General features: G+C 43.5%; 3 protein-coding genes across 7 annotated transcripts in view; 2 read left to right on the forward strand and 1 right to left on the reverse strand.

Annotated features, from left to right (window-relative positions):
• LOC147272811 (inositol polyphosphate-4-phosphatase type I A-like) overlaps positions 1-3,610 on the forward strand; it is a 30,964-nt gene extending 27,354 nt beyond the window's left edge. For 3 of the 5 annotated variants that reach the window (XM_086201875.1, XM_086201902.1, XM_086201893.1), the window contains one exon: positions 2,331-3,608. In XM_086201875.1, the coding sequence (XP_086058001.1) occupies positions 2,331-2,463 (133 nt within the window). In that variant the 3' untranslated portion in view covers positions 2,464-3,608. Of the gene's footprint in view, positions 1-2,330 lie in introns of all 5 variants that reach the window. The other 2 variants (XM_086201866.1, XM_086201883.1) reach the window with 2 other exon arrangements.
• Positions 3,611-4,052: 442 nt separating this feature from the next.
• On the forward strand, positions 4,053-9,120 carry LOC147272812 (D-beta-hydroxybutyrate dehydrogenase, mitochondrial). The gene is made up of 4 exons (XM_086201924.1): positions 4,053-7,054; positions 7,144-7,296; positions 7,386-7,519; positions 7,671-9,120. Exons 1-4 carry the CDS (start codon positions 6,700-6,702, stop codon positions 8,031-8,033), a joined length of 1,005 nt encoding a protein of 334 aa, XP_086058050.1. The 5' UTR covers positions 4,053-6,699; the 3' UTR covers positions 8,034-9,120.
• On the reverse strand, positions 8,441-16,423 carry LOC147272813 (neuronal acetylcholine receptor subunit alpha-2-like). The gene is made up of 8 exons (XM_086201913.1): positions 16,210-16,423; positions 14,904-15,055; positions 14,200-14,244; positions 14,011-14,120; positions 13,292-13,511; positions 12,164-12,666; positions 11,530-11,896; positions 8,441-11,459 (listed from the first exon to the last, which is right to left on the reverse strand). The coding sequence occupies exons 1-8, from the start codon at positions 16,268-16,270 to the stop codon at positions 11,334-11,336; spliced, it is 1,584 nt and encodes a 527-aa protein (XP_086058039.1). The 5' UTR covers positions 16,271-16,423; the 3' UTR covers positions 8,441-11,333.
• Positions 16,424-17,082: the final 659 nt, after the last annotated feature.

Genomic DNA, 17,082 nt, shown 5'->3' on the forward strand with positions numbered 1-17,082 from the left:
ACCAGAATAGCGTCCCTTGGGATTCTGTCGTACTCTCATGACCCCTAAACCCTCAAACGCATGCTCTGGTCGGTAGAACGGTCCATGAACGTCTCACTTTTACCTTCTCCCTAGCCTGACCCAGTTGTAGAAGTGAGCGATGTTGATCGTTATATCTCCATGTTCTCTCATCAGATCGGATCAGTACCTGAAAACACCTGGAACCACATTTACGTGTCTTTGGAATATTGTGCAGCTTCATGCAAAAATGCGTCTACTTTGCAATGAGATGCATTTACGTGTGCAAGAAGGTGTTTTCCAGTCTTCGTGCTAAGCTAAGCTAAGCTGAATAGCCAAACTGTTCTTTAAATTATTAGAAATGTGTGGTTTCTTACTGGAATATTGTGTTTCTGTTGACGCTCCTGTTTTTGAACTACCTCTGATAGACTCAAGTTGCAGTATTTATTGAATTTATTTATTTAGATATAATAAATTAACATATAAATACGTTTAGTATATGCATACGTAGGACTGTGTAGTCGCAGAGGAGCAGAGATGTTAAGTCCCAGTGAGGTTTGCAATTTCTGCCCTAAATATCATTAATTCCCTTTTACGTAAAGGTGTGATAACACTTAAGTGCTTCCGAGGGTATTTATTAAAAATCATTAAGGTATCGACACATTTTCTTGATTTCTTTTGTTTTTTAGACTCAAGTTGTATCAAAGAATATATTTGTATTGCTGTACATAAACTGTATTTAAAAGCTTGTGTGCCGATGCTAATATTTGCTATATAATGTTAGCCCAAAGCAGAGTGTATATTCATAAATAGAATATATGAGGATTATTATGCTTGTGCCATAAATGTCTTGCTGTTGTCACTTTATATCACAATGCTTGAACGGGCAGACGTATGGTTTCTGTCTGTCGTGGCAACTTCTTTTTAATTTGGTAGTTATTTGTGACCTTGGACGTGTTCATTACGTCATCACAAACTGCAGCATGTTCTCTTTTCACTAAAGTGGGTTCCGCTGAGAAGTTTCCCTCCAGTTCTGACCAGATGTGTTCTTTTTTTAATTGTCGGTCTTTCATTTTGTAAACCTCTCATTGTTTATGTAGAAAGTCGCTTCAGGAAAAAGTTGAATGTTTGATTTGATTTGTTTTTTTTGTTTGGTCAGCTTCAGTAGCGGGGGTTTGTCACGCGTCCTTCTTCCCACCAAGACTCAGAAACATAATGTCTGAACCAGCGCTACGTGTTGCATTCAATGTACTTGAAGAAAACCTGCTGACAGAGTGTCCTGAACACCAAACTCCTGGCAGAATAAATATCTTCTCCTTCCTCCTGCAGAGTCTAAAGATATGTTGTCTTCAAAGTCGATGCGTTTATCGTCATTCCTCACCGACGTCTGTGGAGGACAGCCGGGTGCTGTTTTGCTGCTGTTGCTAAATAAGTAGCCTACATCGGGTTTAAGAGCCAGACATGTAAACTAGAGAGTTGCAGGAAATGTGTCCCTCTGTCTTTCCTTCCACGTTTCCTGGTGCTTGCACGAGTTCTTTTTCTCAATGCTGCTTTCTGGATGTTCTGATCGATTCAATCGAGTTGAATCTGGTGTTGAAGCTGTACTGACCTCCACTGGCCACAAGTATGAATTGCAACAACACTGACAGCACACCTTTCTCTGTATAAGATAAGATAAGATATCCCTTAAGATAATAACCCTTATCTTATCTACTGGAGTTTATTTGTATGAATGCAATAAATGTTCATACTAGTGCAATTAAAATTACAAAAAAATCTGAAACAGCAGTAATTAGTGATGCTAGTGATGCAACATGTTTTAAACACATTTAATCTCGTCTCAGGTATCTGTTACTGGCCATTAGCAGCCATTATTGGCAGATTATGTTTTTGTTTTTGTTTTTTTAGTCCGGGCAAATTGGCTTGATTTCATTTAGAAATGCATCACCTGTCCAGTTGAGGGCGCTGTGTTCCAGTGCTGCACTGATGTCATTTCAGCCAATAAATTAAATGTTTAACAGTGAATTGTTGTGCCTCCAGTACATGTCTTTGTAGCCAGTGTTTGAGCTACATTAGTGACTATACACACGAGGAATAGCAGCTGATGGGTTGTCATCTGAATATGATTAATCCTAATGTACGGCCCCAGGAGTCCAGTGCCAGTCAGGCCACGTAAAATTAACATTCCCTCTAATGTCATGACAACAATCAGATCTTTTTACCAGAGGCTGCTGTCCTGCTAGCAACAGACTTGCAGGCACGTCGTCGCCTCACTAACGAGCAAAGTTATGTATGCAAGTTTAAATGGGTTTTGTTGTGTCTTGTCTCCTCAGCGAGGGCTGCAGACGTGAGAACACTGTGAAGAACGTGGGGTGCAGGAAGTACGCCTTCAACTCTCTGCAGCTCAAAGCCTTCCCCAAACACTACCGGCCCCCCGACGGCACTTACGGGAAGGTGGAGACCTGAGTGGACCACTGGGAGCTATGGGGTTTTTGGAAGACCGGACTGGTAAAATCAAGACACTGAATTCAAACATCTGAATCAGGCAGACCACCTCGGTGTCATGTGGTCAGTATTTCAGAGAGAGAGGCGACAGTGATTCAGTGTTTCCCAGCAGCTCGTGAAACCTTCAACTGTTTCTTGTCCTGTATTAGTTGCTTTCTTCACATTATGCACAACACACTGGAGACAAGAGGCGCTCACTTGTTTGATTATCTTCAGAGTGGACATGACTCCCACTGCTGCATTCCTGGTCAAATATGGTCAACGACACAATTAGCTCGATTCATATTTAACAAACTGAGTCAAAAACCGCCCGAAGTGAGAGAGATTAAACCTGTATGTTTGAAATCAGTTTACTAGAAATGAGGGGGGGGGGAATCAGCTGTCCAGATTCAGATTTTCCACCTGACGTTCATCATACTTCCAAGGAAATATAAAGAATTAAACAGAGTTCCCCGTGTTGCTCAGGCTGAGGACGACAGCGATGGACTTCCTGCAAGTCCGACGGAAACTTGTTATAAACCACAGGAGTTCTGTTCTCTCTGTAGAAGTTTGATCTGAACCTCCCACGTGTCAAAACTAGGAAATTAACCTCACTGTAAGATCGTTCAAGCAGCGCAAAGGATGAATATAGCATTGTGAGAAATAGGGAAAGGTGATTTTGTATCTCATCCATCATTTCACATTCTTCCGTTCTATGCAATTTCATGCTTATGATTAAAACCACTTTTAATTCCAAAAAGGCAGATGACACAGAAAATAAGCTTCATATTCAACCCGGCGTCGGATCTGAAGCAGCTCAATGGATTCAGAAGCAGTCGCTTCTACGTGGGAAAAAACAACTTGTTTCAACACACCAGTGTGCATTTACCAGCAATGGTCAGTCTTTGCCACATGGGGGCAGTGCTGCACACTGACTCCAACATTGACTCCAATCACATGCAGCTGTGTCGGGAAGCTTGTGGCTCAAGGCAATCCTCCTGCGGTTTAGTTCTGTATCTACATGTTTATTCAGAGTTGATTGTGTTTTGTTCTATCTACATGTTGTACAATCGGCATTTTAACTGAGGTTATAAAACATTCAACCGTATGCTGTCAGACACGTGAAGTGTTGCTATATGTCACAACCTGTCTGAAATAAATATGAAATTACATAATGCTGCTGAATGAGCAACAACCATTTGTGCTGTTTTGTAAATCTAAAAATAACAAATTCAGCATGAACATGTCAAATCAAATCAGATGAACTGCTGAACCCCGGAAAATCTTGGAAAAGAGAACTTTCCGAACACTGTTGAGAGCATCGAGAGCTCCTCTAGACTTGAAACGTTCACGTCCAAGTTCACCAAATGGCCAAAGGGTTTGTTGACATCCGTTGAAACTAAAATTCAAGATAGAATCTAACTTGCCAGTTCAATATATGCTGGTTGAATTAAAGAGAAGCTAAACAACGGCATTCTTCTCAGTGACGGCTCCCACGCTGGCCAGACCTTCACTCTGAGTTGAAGATGAAAACCAACATTGATTTAAAAGACAGCAAAATGTCCACATCAGAGGTTGCTGGTTTAAAACCAACAATATTTCTACATTGGACTCAAACTTTCAACAAAAGATGTTCGAATTTCCCGTTATTTTGACGATGAGGTCATTTCTGTGTGGGAGATGTAGGGTTTTGTTTGGTTCCAACATCAGTCAACAAAAAAACGACGTTGCCCTCCGTCCTCTTCATCAATTCATTTCTTGTTATTATATTCCAGTCACTGTCATCACAGCCTTCATTCGCTGTGGTAACTACTGATTCACGCGGCCTGCCTGCCTGCCCAGGATTAGCGAGGCCACGTAAGAGACAAATTTTCCTCGCAAGCATTGATGATGTAACTTTTCATGTCTTCTGGGATGAGGAGAGAAGTTTGGATTCCTCCTGCTACTCCAACTCCTTTTAGAAGGAGCATTGCTTGAAGCATGTTCACATTCAGAGTTCTCTTAAGGACACTCAGAAGTCACCGAAAGGACTTTTCTCTCGCCTTTTACAATCAGAAATCCTCCAAAAGAGAAGAACCTGAATGGGCCCCCTCGCGCGACCATGAACTCTTTCAGAGAAAAGTTCCTGAGGTGATGTTATCCTGTCTGTTGTTCTCGTATCTCATATTTGCAGAGTGAGTCGTACATGATGTAACATTTTCTGGGAAATGATTAATTACTTAAAATCTCTTGACTTCAAGACTCCTCTGATCTGACCACTGCCCTAATCTGCTCCAAGCAAGTTCACTTTAGTTCCTCCTTATGAAACAAAATCAGTCGTTCTGCTGCTCATTTCCCTCAGCAGCTGAAAGAACAGTGGAGTCACTTTGGCCGTCTCTGAAAAATCTCCTGGAAGGACAGCGGTGGGACGACAACATCGGCAGACATTAGTGAGGCAAAATGAAAAGGGTTCTGAGAAGCGCGAAGGTAGAGAGGGGTGACATAAATGTACAGCATGGCGGCGGGGATTCCGAAGGTGAGCGAGGTTACGATGACTCCAATGAGCCATCAATAACCATGTTGCTAAAGCAGCCGCAAAACACTCTGGTTGTCCGTGGTAATGGATTAGCCTCAGTTCAGACGATGCTGCATGATGTGACAGAAGAGGGCTCTTAAACGAGGGCGCGTCGTTCATTTGAGGCGTGTAAAAGCACAGCGTTGGTGTGCAGTTCCACCAGACGAGGAGAAGCAGGGGATTTCTCCTCTCTCACTCCCCACATGGCTGCAAGAGACCAAGGAAACCTTGTAGATGTAGAAAATTTGAAGTTATCCACTAACCACTACTCAAGAAACCCCGGACTTTCCTCACTGCAGGCCTCAAATGTAGGCCACGTACAGCCCAGCATGATGCCATAAAAATTCCTTTACTAGGATGAAACGCCGCTCCTGGATCCAATTTCTTCAGCTTCATTGCCAAATGTGTGAGTGACGGTGTGTGGAATTCTTCTCTGGTCCCCTGCATGCTTTCAACCTACGCTGTCACGATGCACTTTCATGAGAGGACAGCAGGGCCAAAAAGGCTGAATAAATAAACCTAACTTCTATAAACATGAACATCAGGACTGAGGCGGCCAGGACTGAGTGGATGGGACGTGGACGCTGTCATAAACAGCAGTCAAACAGTGCCAGAGGTGCTGAGCGACAGCGTGATGCTAAGGGACCGGTAAAAGCTCATCATAGCGACAGCCTGTGGGAGGAGACTGTTTGCGTGTCTGGATGTCTGGGTGTACAGCGTTGCCCACCAGAGGGGAGGAGCTGGAAGAGGTTGTGTCGAGGGTGGAAGGGTCTGCAGAGATGTCAGTTTCCTGACTCTGAGGGCCTCTGGGTCCTGGATGGAGGGCCGGCTGATGATGGTGGAGCGCTTGCAGCAGGACTCTGTTCCCTCTCCTGTCTGCGTCCTCCTTGACAAAGCTGTCTGAGTTTTTCTGTAAACCGCAGCTTATTGTTATTGTATGTGAGGGTCTTGGTCTGCACACGCGTGTCCTCACAAAAGCTGATATAAGATGTCACGTGTCCATCCTGGTCTCACTGATGTGGCGGCTTCAATCAGTTCTATCTATCCAAGCAATTCCCTGTGTGTCCTCCCAGTCTTTATTAGAGGCTTTGAGTTTCTGCCTGAAGGGCAGAGGCGACGGACCAGACAGAGGTCCAAGAGCTGAACGGGGATTTTTAATGCTGTCTTCTGGGAAATGATGGCAAAATCATCCTGGTGCCTCCATGTGAGACGAGTTCGTTGTGGATTCTTGCCAATATAATTTGAGTTACCAGAAGCTTCCTTTTCTCAGAAAGCTGCTGTTTGCCGCTGTTGTTCATGCCGAAGAGGAATTGCCGCTGTTTTCTGTATTCGTCTTGAGATAGAGGGGCCATTTTTGAGGATGGTTCATTTTTATGGTCTGTGTGTTTGCATTAAAGTGTGAGGAATCTCTAATTTCATAAAATAAACTTTGGAAGCACGCCAGATGACTAGAAATGAATGCAGCAGAGAAATGAGAGTGCAGTGGAACAACAGAAGTGTCTGTGGAGTCACATGAAGAGCTGGACAAATCCTGGTAAATTCACCCTGACGGAAAGAAAAGCAAACAGTTGTCGCAGAGAACTGTTGCTGTGTTGTGAGCTGCTATAAATGGTGTGAGCTGGCTGCTACCAGCAGACACGGTGGTTGACTGAAGCCTCGCCAGCATGAACACCACCTCACTCATCTGCCACATCCTCGGTGTCGTCCCCATGACTGCTCTCCTGCTCTTCATCATCGCCAAGTTGATTTCCCGCCACCGCCGCAGCTCTGTGGAGGATGCTTGCGGCTACGCTGTCCTGATTACAGGCTGTGACAGTGGCTTTGGACACCAGCTGGCTCTACGTTTGGACCACAAGGGCTTTGTAGTGTTTGCCGGGTGTTTGTATCCAGAAGGAGTCGGAGCCCAGAACCTGCTGAAACAGAGCTCCGGGAATCTGAGGATCCTTAAGCTGGACGTGACCAGCGATGAAGACGTGCGGCAGGCAAAGAGGCTGGTTCAGGACAACCTGCCGCAGAAAGGTGAGGAGGGAGCTCACCGGAGGGATGAACTTCTGATTGTTTTGATCATTCCAAGGGGAAAAAAACTTCATCTTTTCGGGTGTTTTCAGGCTTGTGGGCGGTTGTGAATAACGCTGGCGTCTCTGACTGGGCCGAGATCGAATGGAGCACCATTGAAGACTTCCAACACATGGTGGACATCAACCTGTTCGGCTGCATCAGGACATCGGTCGCATTTCTACCTCTGGTTCGTGCTGCGAGAGGTGAGCAAAATCTTGTGCTGTCTTTTATTTTATCCACACATCTCATCGCAGCAGCAGCGCAGTCACTGTGTTTGTGTGGACGGCTGCAGGACGGATGATTTATGTGTCCAGCATCTTTGCCTTCTTCAACTGCCTGAACATGGGAGCCTACAGCGTGTCCAAGAGAGGGCTGGAGGCGTTTGCCGACTGTTTAAGAGTGGAAATGGCCAGCTTTGGTGTGAAGGTACTGAAATCTTGCAGACGATTTGTGCGGTGAAATTATATGGAATAAATTTAATTGTGCGCGTGTGGGAAAGAGAGCTTTTAAAGGTGTTAAGAATATCTGTAAAATATGAGTGATGATGGTGATGATTCAACTTCCTGTCCTCATTCAGGTCAGCATCATTCAGCCGGGGAACTTCGGCCAAGCTACCAACATCCTGAGGATGAAAACCGCCTCAGACATCTGGGATAAACTAGACGACGAGCGCAAGCAAACCTTCAACCGTCAGTACATCGAGATGGCCAACAACTACTTCATGTCAACATGCAGGAGCGGATTCAGGAACGCAGACCTGGTCATCGATGCCATGGAGCACGCCATCTTGTCCCCTCGACCGAAATACAGATACCTGCTGGTGTCTGCCTTGGATCATTTTTTCTTCCAGCTCTTCCCGTATCTTCCCACCGCTCTCACCGACGCCATTTTCTCTCTCAGCGCCATGTATGCTAAAAGAAAAGAACTGCTGTACATGTAATACGTTTATTGTGGCATTTGATGTTTATCGCTGCTTTTCTTCAGATCTAGTGTTATTGATCGTGTACTTCAGTAACGACAGCTCATTTTAGGTTGATTATGTTAAGTTCATGAAGGTCGTGATTGTAGCGGACACTCTACTGGGCGAACCACGGGATTACAGCATTTCTAAACCGTCCAAAGTGATTGTGTGCTCTGTTGTTAAGACACGGTAGCAGGAAAATCACATTTCTCCATGGGCTCAGCTTCATACATGTTGATTTGTTGTGTTTAATGCTAATGCCATTAAAAATGAGCTGAAAGTTGAAGAAGAAGAGGTAGATTTTCACTCGAAGCCCAGTTTAAGGATGGATCGGACAGACGCTTATGTTATATCTTGAACCCAAAGAGCTGTTGTTCCTCCCCTTGTCATCAAAAAAATGTTCATTCAAAGATATCTCTGAGGGAAGCTGGCGAATTATTTATCTGGTTATGTTCATACTTGGACAAAAGGCAACATTCTGTCATTCATTCCTATCAATATTATGTTTATTTACATTATGAGTTGTGTCATTTCACACTGTCACACTGCTGTTGAAATGTATTTTCAGTATTTGTAATGCAATCCTCTCTGAGGAAAACTCACGTTTAATTTATATTTAGGGGAAAAAATGCATAATCAAAGGTGTTGGCTTAAAAATGAGCCGATACCCGAAGTGTGAGTCAGGGCAGGGTTGGATGAGTCGGCTTTGGCTAATTTATTCTTGTTCTCCTCCTCTCGTAACCTTGAATCCTGCCTCACAGAATCCTGACTGTAGGAGTTCTACTCTCATCCAACCACAGGTATCGCCTCATGACGAAGACGTCATCCAGAATTCTGAGAACCTTCCGAACTTGTTTTCCGTCATGAAGCTAACTAATCTTTATGTTCAGCTTCAAGCTAATGTTTTTGGGGTTTTATATATATGGATATGTATGTGTGTACAGTATATATATGCATATATGTTTGTGTATATATATATATATGCATATGTATGTATATATACATGTGTGTATGTATATACATACATATATCTTATCTTGTGTTGTAAAATATGTCTCACTCAATTTTTAGCATTTTACCATTTATTTAAAACTAATAAAATCAGTTTTCACTGGAAGTTTTCCTCTAGCTCTTTTCTTAAGCTTGAGTTAAATCCATGTCGGGAAGATCAAGAAGTTTTATTTTGGGATGAGTGGGAGATAATCAATTTACAGTGGAACTTAACACAATGAATCAGCTACAACACCAGACGTCCTCAAGTAAATTTAGATCTCTTCCTCATGAGAATTGCAATGATGATGAATTGATGATGTCGTCTAACAACAACAAAAAAAAGACCTAAACTATTTTCCATCTCAAATCCTCCATTTGGCTCCGTGGTACTTCTTTAGAGTACTTTTGCCTTGCTACAGATGTTGCTACTGATAGATAAAGGACATATGGAGTTCCACATGGGTCAGTGTTTGGACCTCCGCTATTCAGCTGTTACATAGGCCTGTTTGCCAGGAGTGGCCTGGTATGGCCTGACCTTGTCTGGCAAGCTGCACTTTTTATCTGTGTAAAAACTTCATTTCCCTACAAAACAACCAAATATTGTGTGTTTCTGTGAATCAATTCAGCGTTAACTGATTGTAAGATGAGACAAATGAATGTGTCGTAATGCGGACCATCCCAGTGTGCAGTCGGTCCACGTCAGAGTAGATTTTCATGATGTTTGTTTATCTTGTTCATTAACGATGTAGAACTGGACTCCTTCTATCCAGGATTGTTGCCGTGAACCTCATCAGCTATTTTTGGTTTATATTACAGTTTTTTTGACATTGAGGAGCTCATAGAGGACATAAAAAGACTTACGTGAATTATTCATTAATCAACAGTATCATCCACATAATGACACGCAGTATTTGTGTGTGTGTGTGTGTGTGTGTGTGTGTGTGTGTGTGTGTTCTTGTACTTGCTACATATTGAGGACTAGAATATGTATTTAACCATAGCATGAGGACATTTTAGCCGGTCCTCACATCTTCAAAGGGCCAGACTTGGTTTTAGAGTCAAGGTTAGAATCAGGTTCTGGTTAGGTTTAGGGTCAGGGGCTGAGGAATGCATTATGCCAATGAAAGTCCCCGCAAAGATATAAGCACAAGGATGTGTGTCTGTGTCTTTGCGGAACAGCGCTATAACCCAGGGGAGTATCACATGTCAGTAGGCCTGTTCACTCTGTATAACAACACTTAAAAAGGGTGTATTCATGTTCCTCGGGCTGTCATGCGCTGACCGAGACTACAGTCTTTGTATATCTGCTGGTGGGAGCTAATGTAGGACAGGATGTGGAAATCAGTGAACGGTAGCGTGGCTGCGAAAGCAGAAAATAAATTTGAGCTTTAAGCTTGAAGCTTTGGCTGCATCCCGATTGCTGCGGTTGTTGTTGAAGTACTTGTATTTGTATTTAAGAAATATATTTATATTTGTTTTATCAGAAATCAGTGAACAGGCTGCTGCCAGTCAGAGTGGTGTATCCATCCAGAACATGGTGCGATGTGCATCGATCACTTTGTGGCCTCGCTGGTTTGCCATGTTGATGTTGGACGAAAGTGAATCATGTGATTTTTCTAGACGATTCTAATGCTGACAAGCTGAACTGAGGTCATGTGATGCAAAACATATATATGAAGCAAAAAAAACCCCAAAAACCTCAAAACTTGTAAATGAATAAATGTGTTTCAGTGTATGAAAGCAACACTGTGTCTCGTCAACTTTGATTTGAAAAGTGTTGCGATGCTGCTTTCAGCTGGTAAGAACATAAACTGCTTTTTGAAAACAAGATGCTGCCCCAGAAAATCCACACATATCAGTCAGAGTAACTTCTATGTCTCTGTCCACGTGTTGCTGTCCCAGTTCTTTGCCGTTCTTAGGGGTTTCCTCTCTTCCTCTGAAAGCCCCGCCTTCATGTGTGATGTCATTCAGATCTCATTCTATCTTTCATCGCGGTTTCATCGGCTCTTCTTAAACCTTCAGTCAATTCTTGCTTCTCATTTGATTATTTTACAAGAAATGTTTCAAATTGCAGAGAGGCGTTTTGTGAGTTCAGCTCTGAGCAGGTTCAGGATTGATGAAGAATATTTGGAGGAATTCTTTGATTGAATGTCTCCTGAAAACAGCACTTTAGTTTTTATGTCTAAACATGCAGCACATGTGAGTCCAGCACGTTGGCCCGAAAACAACCACAGGCCCGAATCACTGAATAGTTCTTTTAATCCTCGCAGACATTTGAGTTTGGTTCTAGATCATGCCAGAGAGCCACGGAGGCAGGAAGAGTCCGACTGTCCCCAGCAGACACACAATGATAAACATCCAGAGGAAGATCCGGTCTACAACCATGGCGACGTACTTCCAGTCCTCTTTTACCTGTGGAGACAAAAACAGGAGGATAAACATCAGTCAGTGACAACATCATCTTCATCTCCATCGCACTCACGGAGAAGTCGACGTCCTCAGCTCTCAGGTGCTCTGCGATGTAGCTCATCCCCTCCAGGGCCGACACGATGCCGGGAGACAGAGCCGAGGCTAGAGGGCTCTGGGTGGAACCACGCGCCAAAGAGGAGGAGCAGCCAAATGATTGACAGCAGGACACCCTCGACTGTCCAGATATCTTCACCCTGAATCTCCCCGATTCAGAATTCCCATCCATGTTCGTGTGACGGTGAATGTCGGCATAGTGATTGTCACCTCTGACATCTGAGGACCTGTCTGTCCGGTAACCATGGAGATCGATGTCAGACTCCTTCGTGATCCAGAGGGATGTGCCGTGGGCGGGGCCATGTTGGTCAGTCAAGTGGCGCCGCCTGACAGGACAAAGTGAGTTGTCAGTGAGCAGAATTTGCTTTGATCATCAATAATAATCGTTTATTGTCAAGACGGTTTTGAATATGATGCCAGTTAAAGCTCTAGTGTGTTATTTTTGCGCCCTCTGCTGCCACAGACTGCAATAACAGGATATTACATAAAGTCTCTTTAAATGCAAAATATCTTTTGCCTGAATAAAATGTCCAATGTTTGATATTAAGCGGGACCTCTTTGTGAAAGCAGGCAGTAAACATGGTCCTTGTTACCTTGCAGGCTTCAGGCCGTGATTCGGACGCTTCATGCACAGCCAGCGTGGCACCGCCAGCAGGAAGAGCCTCCGCACCCATCGCGGCATGGTGTGCGTCACTGATGATCGGTGGTGTACATTCAGCACAAACACAGTGATCACGATGGACAGAGTGACGAATATCATAATGAAGAGGAGGTACTCTCCGATCAGCGGGATGACCAGCGAGGTGGAGGGGATGATCTCGGTGATGAGCAGCAGGAAGACGGTGAGTGACAGCAACACAGAGATGCACAGCGTGATCTTCTCGCCACAGTCTGACGGCAGGTAGAAGACCAGCACAGTCAGGCAGGAGATGAGGAGGCAGGGGATGATGAGGTTAATGGTGTAGAAGAGCGGGAGGCGGCGGATGATGAAGTAGTAGGTGATGTCGGGGTAGATTTCATGGCAGCAGTCGTATTTTTTGGTGTTGTAGGTGCCCACTGCATTGACAATCGCCCACTCGCCACTCTCCCAATAATCCTGCAATGACAAATCAGATCAGAGGGATCAACATGCACCACAGGTGATGGTAATATTCTGTCCGCTACTGGTTTCAGTGGGGAACATGAAGCACCAGTTTGTTCCTCTTCCTCCAAATGTAATCAGCAGCATGTATTTGGGGTCGTAGAGCTCCAGTCTACCTACTGGAGTTCAGGCGACTGAAACCTTTGAGGAGTTTATCCCGTCTGAGCCATGAAGTGATAAGGTGTACTCTGAATCAACAGATTACATCCAAAACAGCACTGAAGTGGCAGTAAATGAGGACAGGAGTGAGCAGCCAGAGTGACTACGGATGGTGGAAACGCAGAAACCCTGACCTTTTCTTTAACTCCTCTGAAAGTCAGATGAAACAAATAACTAAACCTTAGCATTTCCAAGCATAGAAATCTCTCCAGACTTTCTCTCACCTGCTGATCTATGATATATTTTTTTGTTTGTTCCTGAACTGCCACAACAAGCTTAGAATTCCGCAGCTATTTTAAAAAGTAGTCTTGCATCTCCAGAACAACAGAGGAAAAGAGCATGTGAGCCAGAGGTCAAGGAGTCTAAAGGGCAAGAGAAGGGATGCCAAATGGCATAAACACAAACAGAGGAGAAGACCCACCTTCAGGTCCACAGTGTTCTCGAAGGGCTCCAGGTCAATCTTGGCACGGTCGTAGGTCCAGGATCCGAACTTCATCTTGCAGCTCTGTTGATCGAAGGGGAAGAAGGTGACATCGATGGAGCAGGAGGACTTGTAAATGGCCGGGGGAACCCAGCGGACCCGACCCGTGTGGAACAACTGGGCCTTGGTCATGTGGGTGACAGTGAACTCTCCATCCGCACTGGAAAGAGACAAAAACAGAGATTCACCTCTCCTCATTTAAAAGAAACTTGCAGGCTTCTTTCTCACTGAGTTTCAAACCAACAAACCTGAAGTCTTTTCACACGGGCTTTTATTAATAATTGATCGCTGCATGTTAATGACACTGATGCAAGCTCGTTTAAACCAGAAGGAGGAGAAAGTTTCATCTGCATCCAGACAAATTTCAGAATTAATACTTCAACAGGTCCCGAGGGAGGAATTCAGACTATGATGCAACATCTCTGCAGAGCTGCAATAAAAATCTGACTAATTTATTCAAGAGGATCATTAGCATGTAGCACCACTTGATTAGCAGGAATGTGGTGGGTTATAGAAGTGACCCCCTCCACATTTACAGGCTCTTCAGACACATCAAGAAGGTCTTGAATTCCCATCACCACTTACAGAAAGATATTTCTGTCTGTGCAGATTGAAATTGCACCTGAAACCTTTCTGGAGGTTATTTCTACAGGTTTTACTTGTTGTACAGGACGATGTCGGGCACCCAGATGAGCTCAGAGGGAACCCTGATGGACGTCACGTTGTCGAAGTCAGACGGATCCCACTGCAGTTTATAATCGGTCCACTCCTGTAGAAACACGTGGCTCTTAATTCTTGTTTTATTTTGAAAGGCCATAATGAGAGATGCACTGTGACTGTCTTGCTACCTGTTTCAGCCACACGTTAGTCGTCATCATCTGGTTCTTTTCATCCTGTTTAGACCCGAGAAAATGAACCATGTGTTAGTCAGTGTGTGTGCATCATATGTGTGCAACCAGCCATGTATACGGCAGTGAATGATAAATGATGTGTTCATGAACATGTCTCAGGATTTCTGAACACAAGACAAAGGCCTAAAAAGGTTAATGAAGGTACTGAATATATCTTGGATCTTTGCTTTTTGGGCATCAGCCAAACCAACCTACTCAGTACTACTGAGTATGGAAAGATTGCGTTCACTATCGAGTAAACCTCCAAGTTGTGACCTATTTTTATGTTGTAACACTGCTTTGAAATTTGGAAAACCAAAGACCTGCAAAGTCATTTTCATCTTGTTAAAGCGGCCAGTCCAGATAAATACATGTTCCAATCGCAGGAAAAGTCCTGATGCGGGGGTGGAGGCAGCGATTGATGCGTTTAAGGGTCACTGCTGTTTCACTGTTGTTTGATGGGGTACTGGCTACTGCTGACGGCGTTTGTCGCCATGTCTTTCTTTTTGTCAAAACAGTGTTTGTTTGAACCAGAACCATGATCACTTCCCAACCCCTGTTTTCTGTGCCAAAACCTAACCAGACCATGTGTTGAATGAAAGGAATGGAACTATAACAGCCGCATGAGACGTAGGACTGTGTTGACATCAACGCATCCCCACCACGTCTATCAGCTGAGCAATAGAGAGGCCAAACTTCACGATGACCACGTCGGTGATGTTTCGAGCTGGACGCGACCACTTGCTGTAGCCCCCGAACAAGCTCCTGAAGAGGTCGTCCTCGGTGTGGACACGAGAGCAGCCTTGGACCGCCACTAACAGAGACAAAGAGGAGCTTTGTAAAGACCAGCTCTTTGTGCTGTGTTAACCATGAAATATGAGAGGAATCTTCCTCACCTCCCAACCTTTACGCTTCCACCCTCCCTACATTTACTGAGCCTCTAATGATGAAGCTCATGACTCTTGATATCAGTCACCTTCCAGTGTGATTTACCATAAAATCCCCTATTTATTAACTATTTATTAACCCTTCACAGCTACACAGCTGAGAAGCTGACACCACCACAGACATTTTAATCATCTCAACCATCAATATTTCTCAGAATAATCATCTTAATGATCCAGTATTCAGAGTGGGTGTCCTATAAAAGATGAAGTCTTCTTCCTCTTCCCAGCTTTTAAAGAACTATTCCCCCATGCTCCTCTCCCTCTTCCAAGTCACTACAACGGAGCGAGCTGCAGAGGAACGCAATTATCTGAACTTTATTGCTCGTAAAATTAATGATATTCAGATCATGATCGAGTGCACTTGAAGCAAAATGATGAGTTGGACTTATTGAAATCAAGCCAGAGGCGTTATTTCGCACTTGAAATGAGATTCTTTAAGCGTGTGGATGTGATGGAAGGTTAAAGGAACATTAGTAGAAGCCGCCTCTCTTATTCTTTTCCCTTAAAGACCTGGTGAGCAATCTGGCATCGCCGGCAAGTAATTTAGGATTAACCAGAGCAGGGAAACAGTGAGCCAAGAGTACAAACAAGCGTAGTGCCAGTTTGTGTGATTATACTGGCTATTTATAACCGACAAAAGGATGTTTCAGGTGAGAGTTTACCAGAGGAGGAGAAAGAGAACATGTGGGATTACTCAACTGTAACTTCCATCTAATGTCTGCAGTCAAACTCCTATCTGATGCTACAGATCTTAGTGTGGTTCTCAGTTTCTCCTGTTTTACAGGAATCAGGATTAATTGCAAACCTTGATAGATTTTTATCTTTTTGCAGATATGCTGATATTTCTATGGCCGATTTGGCAGATAGCTAATACTTACGGATGTCAATATTAACAGTAACAAAGATTATGCAATATTTATAGTCTGTACATGCTGAAAAACACTTGTAAACGCTGCAAATGTGAAAAAGTAATGTGTTTCTTTGAGTCTGCTCTCAGAGGAGAATTCTCGCCCGCACTCACCAGAGTTGATGAGGATCCAGCAGCAGAGCGCAGCAGCTGTCACATCCGCTCGAAGATCCATGAGAGTTTAGAAACTGATCCTGAAGATGGAGATGAAGCTCAGTGTGTCTCCGAGGTGTTCATTGTTCATCCAGAGCTCAGATGTGTCACCGTCCAACAGCTGGATGAGACAAACACAGCAACCTCCTGCTGAAACTCTCTGCTGCCATCAAGATGCGACCACCTCTCTGGCACCAAGGTATAATAGCCTTTTATCATCAATTATACATGCTATAAAGTAGGTTAGTCAGCCATTCATGTAGAATTTGGATTGAGCATATACAAATGTAAAGATCTGCATTCATTTACTCTGAATCAAATTATACGCATGACATTGACTTACATCTTACATTTTCAGACCTACTTCTGTATAAAATACTGTAAGACAAGTGAAGTGGATGAAAGATTAAAGCAGAATAGCTGCTTCGTTCAGTTAATTACATGTTACATAATCATATTAGTGATTCAATCATAAGGATGCTATATTTTTAGTAGTGATGAAAGTAGCAGTTAGCAGTTTCAGAATGTACAAAACAATACATTATATTTGTTTCGTTTGCAGAATCTAAACTTCTCAATACTCCTCAGTCTTTAGATATACCTTCACATTCAGTTAAAAAAAAAACATTGAGTTGTTTCAATCAAAAACAAGAGTACTCCATCATGATATTTATATTCTTTTCTTAATCCAAAACTACTCTTATTTCCAACTCCTTTATCAGTTTCCCTAAAATTTAAACTTAAAACTTTGTGTTTTCTTGGCTCCAGTGTTTTTGTTCTTTAGATAAAATGCCTGACCATCAGTGTTATACCTGTCCTTCAAATATTTGAGTC

This window comes from Aulostomus chinensis, chromosome 1, assembly GCF_037954235.1.
Source record: "Aulostomus chinensis isolate RoL2024-O1b breed Wild chromosome 1, RoL_Achi_v1.0, whole genome shotgun sequence".
Taxonomy (NCBI): domain Eukaryota; kingdom Metazoa; phylum Chordata; class Actinopteri; order Syngnathiformes; family Aulostomidae; genus Aulostomus; species Aulostomus chinensis.